Below are 12,637 nucleotides of genomic sequence, written 5' to 3'. Positions count from 1 at the left end.
GAGGTGTTCATCTTTTCCTCATTGATTTATAAGTGTCTATGTATATCAAGGATATTAATTCTTTGCCCCATTTGTGATTGGTCATTTAATGCTGTTAATAGTTTCTTTCTTCTTTCTATAGAAATTTAAAATTTTAATTTAGACAGTCTTTTTTTTTTTTTTTTTTTGGTGGGCAGCAAAGCAAGGTTTATTGAGCAATGACAAAGTGATAGTACAAAGCTCCTAAGGAGGTAGGGGACAGGAGAGGGTTGCCATGGGAGTTTCTAAGTCTAGGGGTTTTTATGGGCTTGTTGGCCCTCTGTTTTGAGCTGATTGACCCTCCGGCGCCTGTCATCCAATCAGGTTTTTGTCACAAGGGAAAGGGTGGAGGGTTCCTTGCAGAGTGGTCCAAAATCCTTTTTTAAGGGTGGCTTCCTCTTAGGGTGGGGCCCCTTTAGACAGTCTTTTTCTTCTTGACTGCTGAGGGTTTTTTTGTTTTGTTTTGTTTTTAAGATTACGTATTTGAAAGAGAGAGCGCATGCTTGCGCGCCCACCAGCAGGGGGAGCAGCAGAGGGAGTGGGAGAAGCGGACTCCCCGTTGAGCTAAGCAGGGAGCCCAAAGCAGGGCTCTTTCTCAGGACCCTGGGAACATGACTTGAGCCAAAGGTAGGCTTAACCCATTGAGCCACCTAGGCACCCCTTGACTTGTGAGTTTCAAATGCTTAGTGGAAAGGCCTTCTCTACCCTGAAACTAGTGAAATAATCATCTGCCTTTTCTTCTGGTACTCTAGTGGTTTTATTTCTTTATGATTTGTCAGCAGTTCTGGTGTTGGGGCTTTAACACCCTTGACAAAAACACCGAAAAAAGAAACCCAGAATTTCATTCAAATAGCCCTGGATTCAAATATCAGTTCTGATAATAATTGTTTTGTGACTTTGAAATGGTATTTAAAACCCCAGTTTTTTCAACTGGGGACTTTGAAATGGGGACCTGGCCATCTCCCAGAGCTGTTGTGGGGATTAAATGACAGAAACTACATAAAGCACCTAGGAAATTTTTAGTTCTCAAAAAAGGGTAATTACTATTTGCATCACCATATTCTCCCAGATTTGAATCCTCTGTCCCAAGAAGCTGATAACTTCCATCCCTTTTCATTTGTTCATGTTTTCACTCAACAAGCCCAATTTTGTGCACCTGCTTTGTTTGGGCTTCTGTGTTAAGCGCTGGTAAACAAAGTTGAGTAAGACATAGTTTTTGCCCCCAAATATTTGTTCATAGTCAGTGGGAAAAGGGAGGGACAAACAGATGAAACAGTGCACTATAAAAAAAAAAATACAAAACCGTGCAATCAGTGGACAAAGATAGTAAAGGATATTTTGGGGAGTGGTTAGGGAAGGCTTCTTGAAGGAGGTGCTATCCAAGAAGAGTCTATCTTTGAAGGCCAGAGGCAAGAGTGCAGCACCTGCAGGAACCACAAGCAATTCCATGTGATTGAAGCACCTATGATCTGGCCAGTCAACCAGCCTCTAAGTGGAGGAAGAGACCAATAGGGAGGAGCCTGTGTGGGTTAGGCTAGAGAACTTGAACTTTATCCTACAGGACAAATGGTAGAGAGTTTCTGAAGGATTGAGCAGAGGTCAAATTTACTAAGGTCAGATTTACCTTTCCCACAGCTCACTGGGATGGGGTTGGGTGAAGAAATGTATTTGAGAAGCTGAGAACAGAGGCTGAATGAAGAGCAGTTGCAGTCCTAGGGATACAGATGGGCAAATTAGATAAATGTTTAGGAGATATGGCTGTGTTGGTGGGGTGGGGTGGGGTGGGTGAAGGAGAGGGAGAATAATGGAGAATTTAAGACAAATTTCAAATATTTATTGAAAAGATGGTTCACGGTATCTAATTTCGGTAGGTAGTGGTGCTATTATTTGAGAAAGAATGAGACGGACAGTTTTGGGCGGTAGAAAGTGAGTAATTTTTTTTTTTTTAAAGATTTTATTTATTTATTTATTTGACAGAGAGAGAGAGATCACAAGTAGGCGGAGAGTCAGGCAGAGAGAGAGAGAGAGAAGCAGGCTCCCGCTGAGCAAAGAGCCCGATGCGGGGCTCGATCCCAGGACCCTGAGATCATGACCTGAGCCGAAGGCAGCGGCTTAATCCACTGAGCCACCCAGGCGCCCCGAAAGTGAGTAATTTTTTTAAAAAAAGATTTATTTATTTGAGAGAGAGGGAGAGCAGGAGAGCATGTGCAGGGGCAGAGGGAGAGAATCTCAGGCTGACTCCCCACTGAGCTGGGAGCCCCAGGCGCGGTTCCATCCCACCACACATGAGATCACAACCAGAGCAGAAAACAAGAGTTGGAGGCTTCACCTCACCATCCAGGTGCTCCTAAAGTGAAATATTATAGAGATGTATTTGAAACAGTTCAGAGATGTGTATGGAACAGCTGCCTGGAAACGCTCCTCTGGCAGGTGGCTCTAAGGAGGTGAGGGGGGGGACTGAAGTTTATCCAGTGGCAGTCCCAAATGAGTGGGTGAGATTCTGAGGGGTGGGTAACAGAAGTAACCAGCCAGGATCCCCCAAGCCCACAGCGCGGGGCGAGGTGTAAGCAAGGTTGCCAGTAGCGGGTTCACGGCGGCAGAGGGCGCACTTGGATGCGGGGACGTGAGATAAGAGGCTGCTGAGGCTCCCAGAGCGTGCCAGGGAGACCTAGCTGAATCTGGGGTAGACCGAGGGTCTAGTAAGATCGGGCTAGCCACTCTGATCAGGGATACGCATCTGGGCTGCCGAACCTACCCAGTGCCCGGGCTCTATCCCGCTGCCCAAGCCATCCTGGGGGCAGGTCCAGCTCTCTGATCACATTGGGTACCGAGCCCTCCCGACTCCACACGCTCTCCCGGTGGCACTGCCCGCTGCGTCACCAAGCAGAGAGGGCCCCTGAAGTTGACGTCCAGGAATGGGACGTAAGCTGGTGGAGGTGGTGCAAGACAATGGAGATTGGATGGTCAACTTTGAGTAAGGATCCCCAAGGGGACCAAGGACAGCAGGAGGCGGTGGGGGTGTGTGTGGATGGGAGCAGACCGTCCTAGGGTACAGACAAGCCCCAAACTCCCACCTACGGATCCCCCAAGGCCATCTTCCAGAGACCGGGCAAATGGCACCCAAGAGGGAGAATCCGTGAAATCAGCAGAGCAGGGAAGAGGCACACCACGCCTGGGCAGGAGTCCGGGGATCCGGGATGAGCAGACACCGCCTGGATGGAGTGCACTGGGGACAGGCGAACGAGGAATCAGAACACAAAGCCCGAGGCAGCCGGGGATGGCAGCGTTGTGTGGGAGAAGCAGCGGAGGCGGCAGAAGCGGAACGACCCCCACGGAGCCAGAGCATCGGGACATGATGCCCAGGTCAGAGGGGAAGCTGAGGACTCCACAAGCGGGCCGGAGAAGAATGGGAGTGCAGAAGCCCAGCTGGGTGTGAGAGGGAGACAGGCACGCAGTCCGGGGGTTACTGGATCATCGACCCGGGGAGCCTGACCCAGGTAGGGCTTCAGAGTGAGGTTCTGAGAGTCGTTGGGGCAATGCCCCCGGGGGATTCCCAGCCCGGCAGTGACTCCAGTTAAAAGCAGCAGAGAAGAGGCACGACCCGCCGCTGCCCCCGGCCCCCCCACCAGCTCTCTTGTTTGTCTCGGAGTCCGGCCGGAACCGGCTTCTGCTCGCCGCGGGGCGGGCGGGTGGCTGCTGATTGGTCAATGCTTGTTTCCAGCCCCGACTCAGCCAATCAGCGTGCGGCAGTGTTTTCATCTTGGGTTGGAATAAAAGCGCTGGAATAAAAGGAGACAGAAAAGGCGCCGGCCGGGCCCGATACACGCTGCTTGGAACCTGGTGAGCTGGATCTTGGGGATCTAGGTCCTGGGCATAGGTGCTAGGAGGACAGAAGGCGCTCGAATAGGGGTGTAGGGAGACAACATGTGACCGATGAGGAGCCGCTAGGGAAGAGATGACGAAAAGAGGAGGCAGCTAGGAGATGGAGAGATGGGGGTCCGCTTCCTTGGGAACAGCCTTAATGCCGAGGAAACAGCCCTGGTTGGGGGTCGCGCAGGTCGCTCGCGCCGCCGGTTTGAACCGGCTTCGCCTTTCCCATGCGGGGTTCGCGTGGCCGCAGCGCCTAGCGACCTAGACAGCGGCCAATGGCGCCGCAGTTTCTAGCCGTCAGGCCAATGAGCGGGTCGGGGGCGGGCCGTTCCGGACGCCGTTCGCTGATATTGTGGTTGAAGGAACGAGCTCTGAGGAAGGGTCTCCAGCGCGGGCGGGAGGGCTCCTGTCAGGGTCCCAGGGAGTGGCAGCCCTGCAGGTATGACCCTGCCCAGGTATCCGGACGTAAGGTCCCTCTCCTACCGGTCCCCAAGCTGTGTCAGACCTGCAGAGAGCCCGATTAATTCCACGCCCCTGAGCATGTCTTAGTCCCTCCTTGTTTCCCTGCCTCAGGTTACCTCGGAACCCGCCAAGGGAGAGGTCTCCCCGCCGGGCCGGGACCGCTGTCCCGGAGCTGAGGGCGGACGCACGAGCCAGCCGCGGACAGGCTGGCCCAGGACCCAGGCCGGGCTGGGGCTTCCTTCGCTGCGCGCCCCTACCGCCTGGGCCGCGGAGCGGTGACAAGCCCCCGCGCTGCGGCAGCGGCCCGGGTTGGCCGCACAGGCTGGGCAGCGCCGGCCGCTGACGCCGAGGTCTGTGTGCAGGTGGCCGCCGAACCGGAGCCGAAGCCGGAGCCGGGCCTCCGCGCCGCGCCATGGCGCCCACCCTGGCCACAGCCCATCGGCGCCGCTGGTGGATGGCCTGCACAGCAGTGCTGGAAAACCTCCTCTTCTCGGCAGTCCTCCTGGGCTGGGGCTCGCTGCTCATCATGCTCAAGTCGGAGGGCTTTTACTCGTACCTGTGTACTGAGCCAGGTGAGACGGGCGGCTCGGGCTGGGGGTGGTTCCCCGAGTGGGAGCTTTGGGAGAGGGCGAGACGGTAGTGAAAGATCTGCCAGCAGTACCACCTCGGTGAGCAACACCTCCCGGTTTAGCAGAAGCCCCGTTTGATCCTGGCTCAGCCCTCTCTGCTGGATACGTGTCATTGGCTGTTTTGTGGATGAAGAAATCGAGGCCCAGGCCCATCTTCTGACTTGCCCAAAGACTGCGGTAGAGCCAGAACCCCCCTAAGTCCAGGGTGTTTTTCCTCCTGCCTTAAGGAACATTTGCTGGACTCCTCTCCTTCTAGTGCATAGCACATCACTTGCCTTGCACTAAATATGTTGCTGCCTGACTGTGAGAAAGAGGAACTCCTGACTCAGTGGCTGGGGTGCAGAAAGAGAGAGGAAGTGGCTTGGCCTCCACCCCACTGAAGCTTCATCTGGAATCTAGATGTTTTAGTCAGGCCGTTATGGAGTCTCTTAAGGGCCTGTCAGCTACAATTTCTTGTCTATTTTTTTGCTGCTTTATGATTTTCCAAAGGACATTTCCTCCCACAGGCTGTGAGAACATCCCAGTGGCCTTCTATCTGCCTGCCATTGTGGAGGGAGGCAAAGGGGTATTTAGGGAAATAACACTTGTTCTGTTGTCTCTCTTTGCCACACCATTGGTTTTGCTGAATGCAGGTTGAGGATGCTTGTCTATAAGAAATCTAACCCCCACTCCTACCTTCACACCCCCCTGACCCCATCCAAGGCTCCTAATTGTTGTAGATTAGTAGATTCAGCTGAACAGTGAGACCCAAGTGTCTCCCCACCTCTACCCTCCTACCCCTATCCTAGGTAACTTTATAAGAAATGTTTCCCTCTGCCCTCTGCTATCCCCAGCAGTGGCTACCTAATAGCTGAACTCCATAATGTCTCTTCCATTGCCTTCGTCAGCCAGCTCCTGCACAAGTCCCCTTAGAGGGAGACAGTTAGAGTTTGACCCTCTGAATCACAGCACTGGCATGCCTTTTCTTGTTAGCGTTCTAAATTGGGGGGAAGAGAAAGCTTTGGACCAGCTCATGCTACCTATAACCCCATGTAGAGTCCTTGTTTCCCTTTCTTGGTAGTCCCAGGAGATTTCTGAGTGTCTCAGTTTCTAGGGAAGCTCTGCTGGGCAGGTTAGGGGCAGGAGAAACGAAGGGGATGCAGAGGTCACCTGGGGGAGGGTAGAGAGTATAAAATTTATAACCTTTAGCCTTTAGCTACTCAGAAATATTTCCTAATAGCCTAAGGGTTCTTGGCAGACCTTTCCACACATCAGCAAGAAATCTAGGGAGATGGGAGGGTCACTCAGACCTTGTTCCTTGAACAAGCTTTCTGCTTTGCCCAAGAGATGTTAGCAGATTAATGACTCTGGAAGGAGCAGGTTGAAGTGCTTGGCTCCTCCTCTCCCTCCCTCTCTCCTCCGTTTTAGATCATGACCCTTCCTGCCTCCCTCTTTGATGGATTCTTTCAGGCTGTATCGAGGGTCTTAAAAACAGAGAGAAACCTCATTTCCAGGTGAAGCTTTTAGCGTCTCATCCAGACTGAGGGACTGTTGTGGTTGATTTTTTGGGGGGGAATGTGGGAGGGAAAGGATCCTACTGTAGAAGGCCAGATTCTAGGTTTCCTTTCTGAGCTTGTCCACTGACTTAATGTATTTTATGGTACTGGCAACACTGGGGCTGGTCACTTCATTCCTGCCTCGACCTTGGCTTCTTCCTCCATTTAAAGTGGGAGGAGTTGCAGAGACTGCCAACACAATGCTGAGCTGGTGTTGAAGCCGGTGAGAGGCTCGACCCCGTCCCTCCTATAAACCAAAGTGAAGGTGAAGGGTCAGGGTGGCAGTTGAACATCAACTTCTTATCCTGTGCCTTTGCCCCTGCCTTTGATTTTGTTTTTTTCTGACTACCTGGAAAGCCTGCTGATCCAGCATCCTGGACCAGCAGCCCCGCTGATTCTACACAGCTTATCTCTCTGGCCTCCCTGCTCCTGGATTCTTGGAGTCCCAAGTAGCCTGTCGCCTTTTGGAGCCAGGAGTCTCCTCCAGGCCTTGCCTCCCTGGGAGTGCCTGGAGCATATAGGGTCAAGGTTTCTGCTTAGGCCTAATATGTTTAAACTTGGTGGATGGCTGACTTACCGAGAAGCAGTAGGGCCATTTATGGAGTTTATTGTGTTAGACTTGTGAAAAGCTGACTGGTCTGCCGCTGCTTGAGATGCCAATTTGTCAGCTTTTTGTCGCTTATAGAACCTTGGCTTTTGGGTTTTTCTCTCAAGAAAATTTGCCTAAACCTGTTGAAACGTTCTCAGAACTCATTCTTGGGACGCCAGCCAGAATCTGGCCCCGGACACATGGTGTTGGGTTGCAGTGTGGTGAGTTTGGAGAAGGAGTGAGCCTGTTTCTCTGCTGCCTCTCAGATCTTTTTGCCTCTCTCACCATATGAGATTGTTAAGGACCTGTGCCCAGCATTTGGGCTTTGCCTCCCCAGGCCCCCTGGTGTGGCTGGGCTGCTGTCTGGCTTCCTAGCCCAGGAAGTCCAGGGCTTTCCCAGACGCGTGTCCTTTTGGCCTCAGGATGACTGCCATACCTCCCCGCTCTTGACCTCTTTCTTCATTTTCTCTGTCATCTGATGGCCCGCTTGGACAGGGTCAGGTCAGGGGGCTGTTAATCTCCTCTTCATCTAACCCACATGTCCAGTAAGCATTGAGGTGTTGTGCTGGGGGGTGTAGAGCAGTCCTGGCCCTCAGGGAGTCTGTAGTTCACCAGCATCAAACCCACAGACCATATGCTTCCAAGAGGAGGTCCAGACTGCAGTGAGAGCAGGGGGCCAGGAAGGAGAACAGCAGTGGGGATCCAGTTCGACTTGGGTGGGAGGGCCTCTCTGAGGTTTAGGGGGAAGCAGGGAGGGCAATGAGGGGTGAGTCGGGAGGGGAGGGGGGCAAGAAGAAGTGGGAGGTGGCTAGGGCCCACATGGCCTAGGAGGCCACGTGGGGAAGTTGGATTATTTTATTCTCAAGGCAGGAAGAAGTGACAGGGGCAGAGGAGGGTGACAATCAGATTCACCTGTTAGACTCTTAGGAATTGTTGCAGTATTGCCACAAACTGGGCATGGGGCGTGGGTGGGAGTTGCGGTCTCTGCCCAAGGAAGTCACGGTCTAGCTCATTCGTGGACACCAAGGCAGACCCGAGTTCTGTTCCCTTCACCACTGCAGTCTCGCTGCCCGTGGTGGCAGCGGAGCTGTAGCCCTCATGAAACAAAGCAGGAAGCTGGTCCCCTGGGCCCTGAGAGGGCAGAGGGGCCGCCGTCCACTAGGGAAGCAGAGATGGGCCTGGGGCCCCGCAGGTGGGCTGAGGTGGCAGAGGTTGACAGGAGACCTTCCCTGCTGCTTGGAGGCTCTCTTTTAATGGTCTCCTCCTTGCGCAAAGGCTGCTGGCTTTTTTTTTTTTTTTTAAGATTTTATTTATTTATTTGACAGACAGGGATCACAGGTAGGCAGAGAGGCAGGCAGAGAGAGGAGGAAGCAGGCTCTCCCTGCTGAACAGAGAGCTTGATGCGGGGCTCGATCCCAGAACCCTGGGATCATGACCAGAGTCAAAGGCTGAGGCAACCCACTGAGCTACCCAGGTGCCTCTAGACTGCTGGCTTTTAATAGCTTTTGAAAGCCCACCCTTTGACTTGTATTGCTATGAATGTGACTATTTCCACTCCCCCCGCTCCCCCTACTCCCCTTTCCACCCCACTTTATTTGGGATTTAAAAAAACAAACATTCTGTAGCAATGGATGAGAAGGTCTGAATGCTGGCATCCGTGGCCTCACAATGTGTCAGAGAAAGGAGCTGGAGCCCTCAGCCTTTCCTCTCAACCCTGCCTTTCTTCGTCCCATTTCATGACCCACTTTCCCTCTCCCACATCCCTGGGCCCCACCTGTCTTCGTGGTGTTGCATTAAGATTCTGTCCAGCTTGGGCTGACTCTCAGGGAGAAACTTGGGGTCAGTCCCCTTCACACTGGGTGTCCTTAAGGGCCACCTGGGGCTGTCTGTGCTGTCTCTGTCCCTTCAGCATATTCTCTTGGAAAGCCTTGGACCCAGGTAGTACAGCATCAGCAGAACCTAAAGGCTAAAACCAGGAACTCTGAGGGCCAGCAGCCTGGACTCAGGTCCAGCTTCTCCATAAGTTGCTGTCTATGAGACATCAGACAAGCACCATGGCTGCTCCAAAGCCTCCGGTGTCCTGTTGTGGAAGGTGGGCGGGGAGAGAGAGCACTAAGCGACATGGAACGAAGGCCACAGAATAAGTGGGCAGCACACACAGCCACAAGTAGAGGCTAGGCTCTGGCCTACCCAGGATGGCCCTCTGACTGTCTGTGTCCTGCCTTGTGTTTGCTCTGCATCTGAGGCTGACCTCTCATCTACATCCCCCTGTTGGACTGAGATACTGCTTCCTGTTGCCGGATAGACTAAGGATTTAGGAAAGAGACAGGAGATCCTGGGGCAGGGACCATCATCAGGGAGGTCCAGGGGCCTGCATCCCGGGTGTGGGGGCAGGCAGTAAGCAGTCAGAAAAGGGGCCTGCTCAGGAATTCGAGGAGCCTCCAGCCCAGTGCCTCCTTGTTCCTTTAAGCATCATGTAGCCGTTCCCTTTGTTTCTCTGGGGTGGGGGGAACCCCCTCCTTGACCCAGGGATGCCAGGGGAGCCCAAGTGGGGTCATAGCACCCCCTTTTGTCCCCTGCTTTCAGTGTACGGATTGTGTGTTAGTCTGCTGCAAGGAGGGCTGAACAGTGCAGGCATTGTTCTCTCTTCCCAGCCCCTCAGCAGCCTCACAGTGATTCGGCACACTCTGGCCACACCAATTCCTTGCCTGTCCTCTTAGTTCACCTTCCCCGGCTGGACTGGGCCAGGTCACTCTGGCCGCCCAACTGAGAGGCATCTGTTTGATAAACAGGTGCAGGTTAGGTGTGGGAACAGGCTAGGCTGGGAGCGGAGGGGCACCCTGGGGCTTGACACTTCTTTAGTGCTTATCTGTTTGTGTCTCTTCTGGCCCACAGTGGCCCAGGTGGGAACAGAGGGAGCGGAACAGCCTGGGCGTGGCTGTGTTTGGGCATCTGTCGGATCTCTGATTATTCATGTGGGCTGTTTACTGCCCACAAAGCTGGGCTCACCAAAGACTTAGTCTCCTCTGGGAGCAAGGGACTCTCTTGCATTGCTTCACGGGCAGACAAGAGAGGCCACTGAGACTCCCTATCCTGGGCTTATCTGTTGCTGGACATCACTGCCTAGAGGCAGGAGTGCAAGGGTCAGGCAGCCCAGTTGGCAGGGATTTTTTTTTAAAGAGAGAGAGCTGGAGATGCCTGGGTGGCTCAGTCCGCTGAACGTCCGCCTTCATTTGGCTCAGGGTCCTGGGACCGAGTCCTGCTTAGGGCTTCTTGCTCATTGAGGGGTTGCTGGGAGTGGGGAACCTGTTTCTCCCTCTGTCTGCTGCTCCCCCGGCTTGTGCTCGCCCTATCTGACAAATAAAATTAAAAAAAAAAAAAAAAAAAAAAAGAGTTAAAGCTGGTGGCCCAAAATGTGTAAGTCTCTTTTCCTGTGTGTAGTGGCTCCAGGATGAAAGATGGGGGACAGGGGTGCCTGGGTGGCTCAGTAGGTTGAGCATTTGCCTTTGGCTCAGGTCATGATCCCAGGGCTTTGGGGTGGAGCCCTGCATTGGGCTCCCTGCTCAGTGGGGAGCCTGCTTCTGCCTCTGCTGCTCCCCCTGCTTTTGCGTTCTCTCTTTTTGTCTGTCAAATAAATAAATAAAGTCTTTAGGGGGAAAAAAAAGATGGAGACAGATACCCTTCCCTCCACTCCTGCCTCTCTCCTTAGGAGCTCCCCTGTCTAGTTCTTTCTAAATTCAAGATGTTTCCACCACCATCCCCACTTACAGCAAAGCAGGGAGACTGCCTTGAGTACATTGCCTTGGGATTTATCTTCTCTCTTGTGGCAAGTACAGTCTTGGGTTTATGGGTCCAGCTCTGGGAAAACCGGGGGCAGGCACCCTGGGGCCTCTACTCAGAGACAGTGCTTCCTGGCTCCATTGGCTACCTGTCTAGCTCTGGCTGTCTCTGCTTGCAGCCGCAGACCCAGAGTCCTCCAAGCCCTGAGTTCTCCTGTGTTCTTTAGTGTGGTCCCAGACCCCGAGCGGCCAGTCAGGGTTCGCAAGCCAGTGATCCCAGACCCCGCGGCGCCTTCTCCACCCGTTGTTCCCTCTGACGGCTGTGTGCTGCTTTGCTCGTATCTGCACACCAACCGGGAAATGGCTGTTGCGGTGTGGAGGCCCTGTCCTCCCACGTCACGTGCAGTTCCTGTTGCTGCTGGCCACGAGCCGTCCACTGAAACCAGTGCCGGCCTCGGAGGCAGCACCGCCTTTGCAGAAGCTATGCCTCTGTGGACGAGCAGCTCCGGGTCCCGGCTAGGGCAATGCATGTGGGGCTTCTGACCTGGATGCTCATAGACTCCGATGATCCTGCTGGTCTGTGTTTGTGCTGTCAGCGTAGTGGGGCCTCTCTGAGGAGACAGAGGGGCAGGGTTTGGCGGTGGGGAGAGAATCTGGCTTGTTAGGTTTCATTTCTGTGGTTTCAGAAGGTTGACCTTGTGCTTTTCATCTCCTTAAATCCCCTCTGTCTTCTCCTTGGTTTCATACTTCCTGTTTCCTTTCTTTTGTCTGTATCCTCTTGGCCGCGGTGATCCGGTGATCCGACTGCAGTACTCCCATCATTTTCATTCATTTGGTAAACACCTGCTGCACCCCAGGACCTGGGTGAGGTGCTGGAGACGTGGGCCGCCAGCCCAATGGGAGATGAGACACAAAGTCATGGTACACACACACCGTTGTGGGAGCCCGCGCCCAGTGCCTTTGTCCAGCTCCACTGCTGGCCAGTTACACCATCCCAGGCCTCCCATAATAGTGATAATAATAGCAGCTCATAGCTGTTGTTTATCAAGCACTTTCTAGGTCCATGTAAGCTCTAGAGTGTTGTTCGGAGTTCCTCATGTATCTTCCCCCTGACTCTAAAAGGTAGATACAACTACCGTATTGTGCCATTTTGCAAATAAAGAAACAGGTAGAATGATATTAAGTCATTTTGCCAAGGTTATCCAAGTAGGAAGTAGAGGTACCAAAATTGAAACCCAGAGGCCAGATTCTGGCCCCTCCCCCTCAATCGATGTGCCCCCCGCAGGGGCTGTAGGTGAGAGGCTGGCATACATAGCATGATTCATCCTAAGTGCATCCTTCTCCATGACCTTGGGGCAGCCCTGGGAGGCCTGGGCAGGCCTTTGCCGACCTCAGCTTTACGGCCCTGGCGCCAGAGGGCCACAATCGGGAAGGGGGCAGTTATCAGTAGAGAGGTGTTTCCTCGCCTCTCCCAGTGTGACCTCGCATCTAATCAGAGGCTGCTCCTCTCTGGAAGGATTAGTCAGCATCTTTAACTAGCTGGGCCCCTGAGAGGAGAGGCTTCCCCTGCCGCCTTCCGGCCTGTGCTCCACCCTCCCGCCTGCAGCTGCCACAGCACTTCTTCCTCCCTATGTCTCACCCTCTTGGGGATGGGTGGACTTTGGAGGGGCGATTAGGGCCGAGACTGCAGGTAGCACAGGTGTGGCCTCAGGGGACAGCAAAACATGATCCCAGCAGGGAAAGTAAGAAAGGTGG

General features: G+C 53.6%; 1 protein-coding gene and 1 long non-coding RNA gene across 5 annotated transcripts in view; one reads left to right on the top strand and one right to left on the bottom strand.

Annotated features, from left to right (window-relative positions):
• Positions 1-2,167: 2,167 nt before the first annotated feature.
• LOC131815720 (uncharacterized) lies at positions 2,168-3,398 on the bottom strand. Its single transcript, XR_009347821.1, has 2 exons — positions 2,774-3,398; positions 2,168-2,365 (listed from the first exon to the last, which is right to left on the bottom strand). It is a non-coding gene; the product is annotated as an uncharacterized LOC131815720 (long non-coding RNA).
• A 33-nt stretch (positions 3,399-3,431) lies between these two features.
• Positions 3,432-12,637, top strand: part of SLC43A2 (solute carrier family 43 member 2) — a 40,175-nt gene continuing 30,969 nt past the window's right edge. The window contains exons 1-2 of one of the 4 annotated variants that reach the window (XM_059147583.1): positions 3,432-3,515; positions 4,713-4,922. In XM_059147583.1, coding sequence (XP_059003566.1) covers positions 4,763-4,922 — 160 coding nt within the window. In that variant the 5' untranslated portion in view covers positions 3,432-3,515; positions 4,713-4,762. Of the gene's footprint in view, positions 3,516-3,736; positions 3,859-4,230; positions 4,328-4,712; positions 4,923-12,637 lie in introns of those variants that run through there. The other 3 variants (XM_059147582.1, XM_059147581.1, XM_059147584.1) reach the window with 3 other exon arrangements.

Source organism: Mustela lutreola, chromosome 15, assembly GCF_030435805.1.
Source record: "Mustela lutreola isolate mMusLut2 chromosome 15, mMusLut2.pri, whole genome shotgun sequence".
NCBI classification, from domain to species: Eukaryota; Metazoa; Chordata; class Mammalia; order Carnivora; family Mustelidae; genus Mustela; species Mustela lutreola.
The sequence above is the reverse complement of the archived record's forward strand: the minus strand, read 5'-3'. Positions and strand labels throughout refer to the sequence as shown.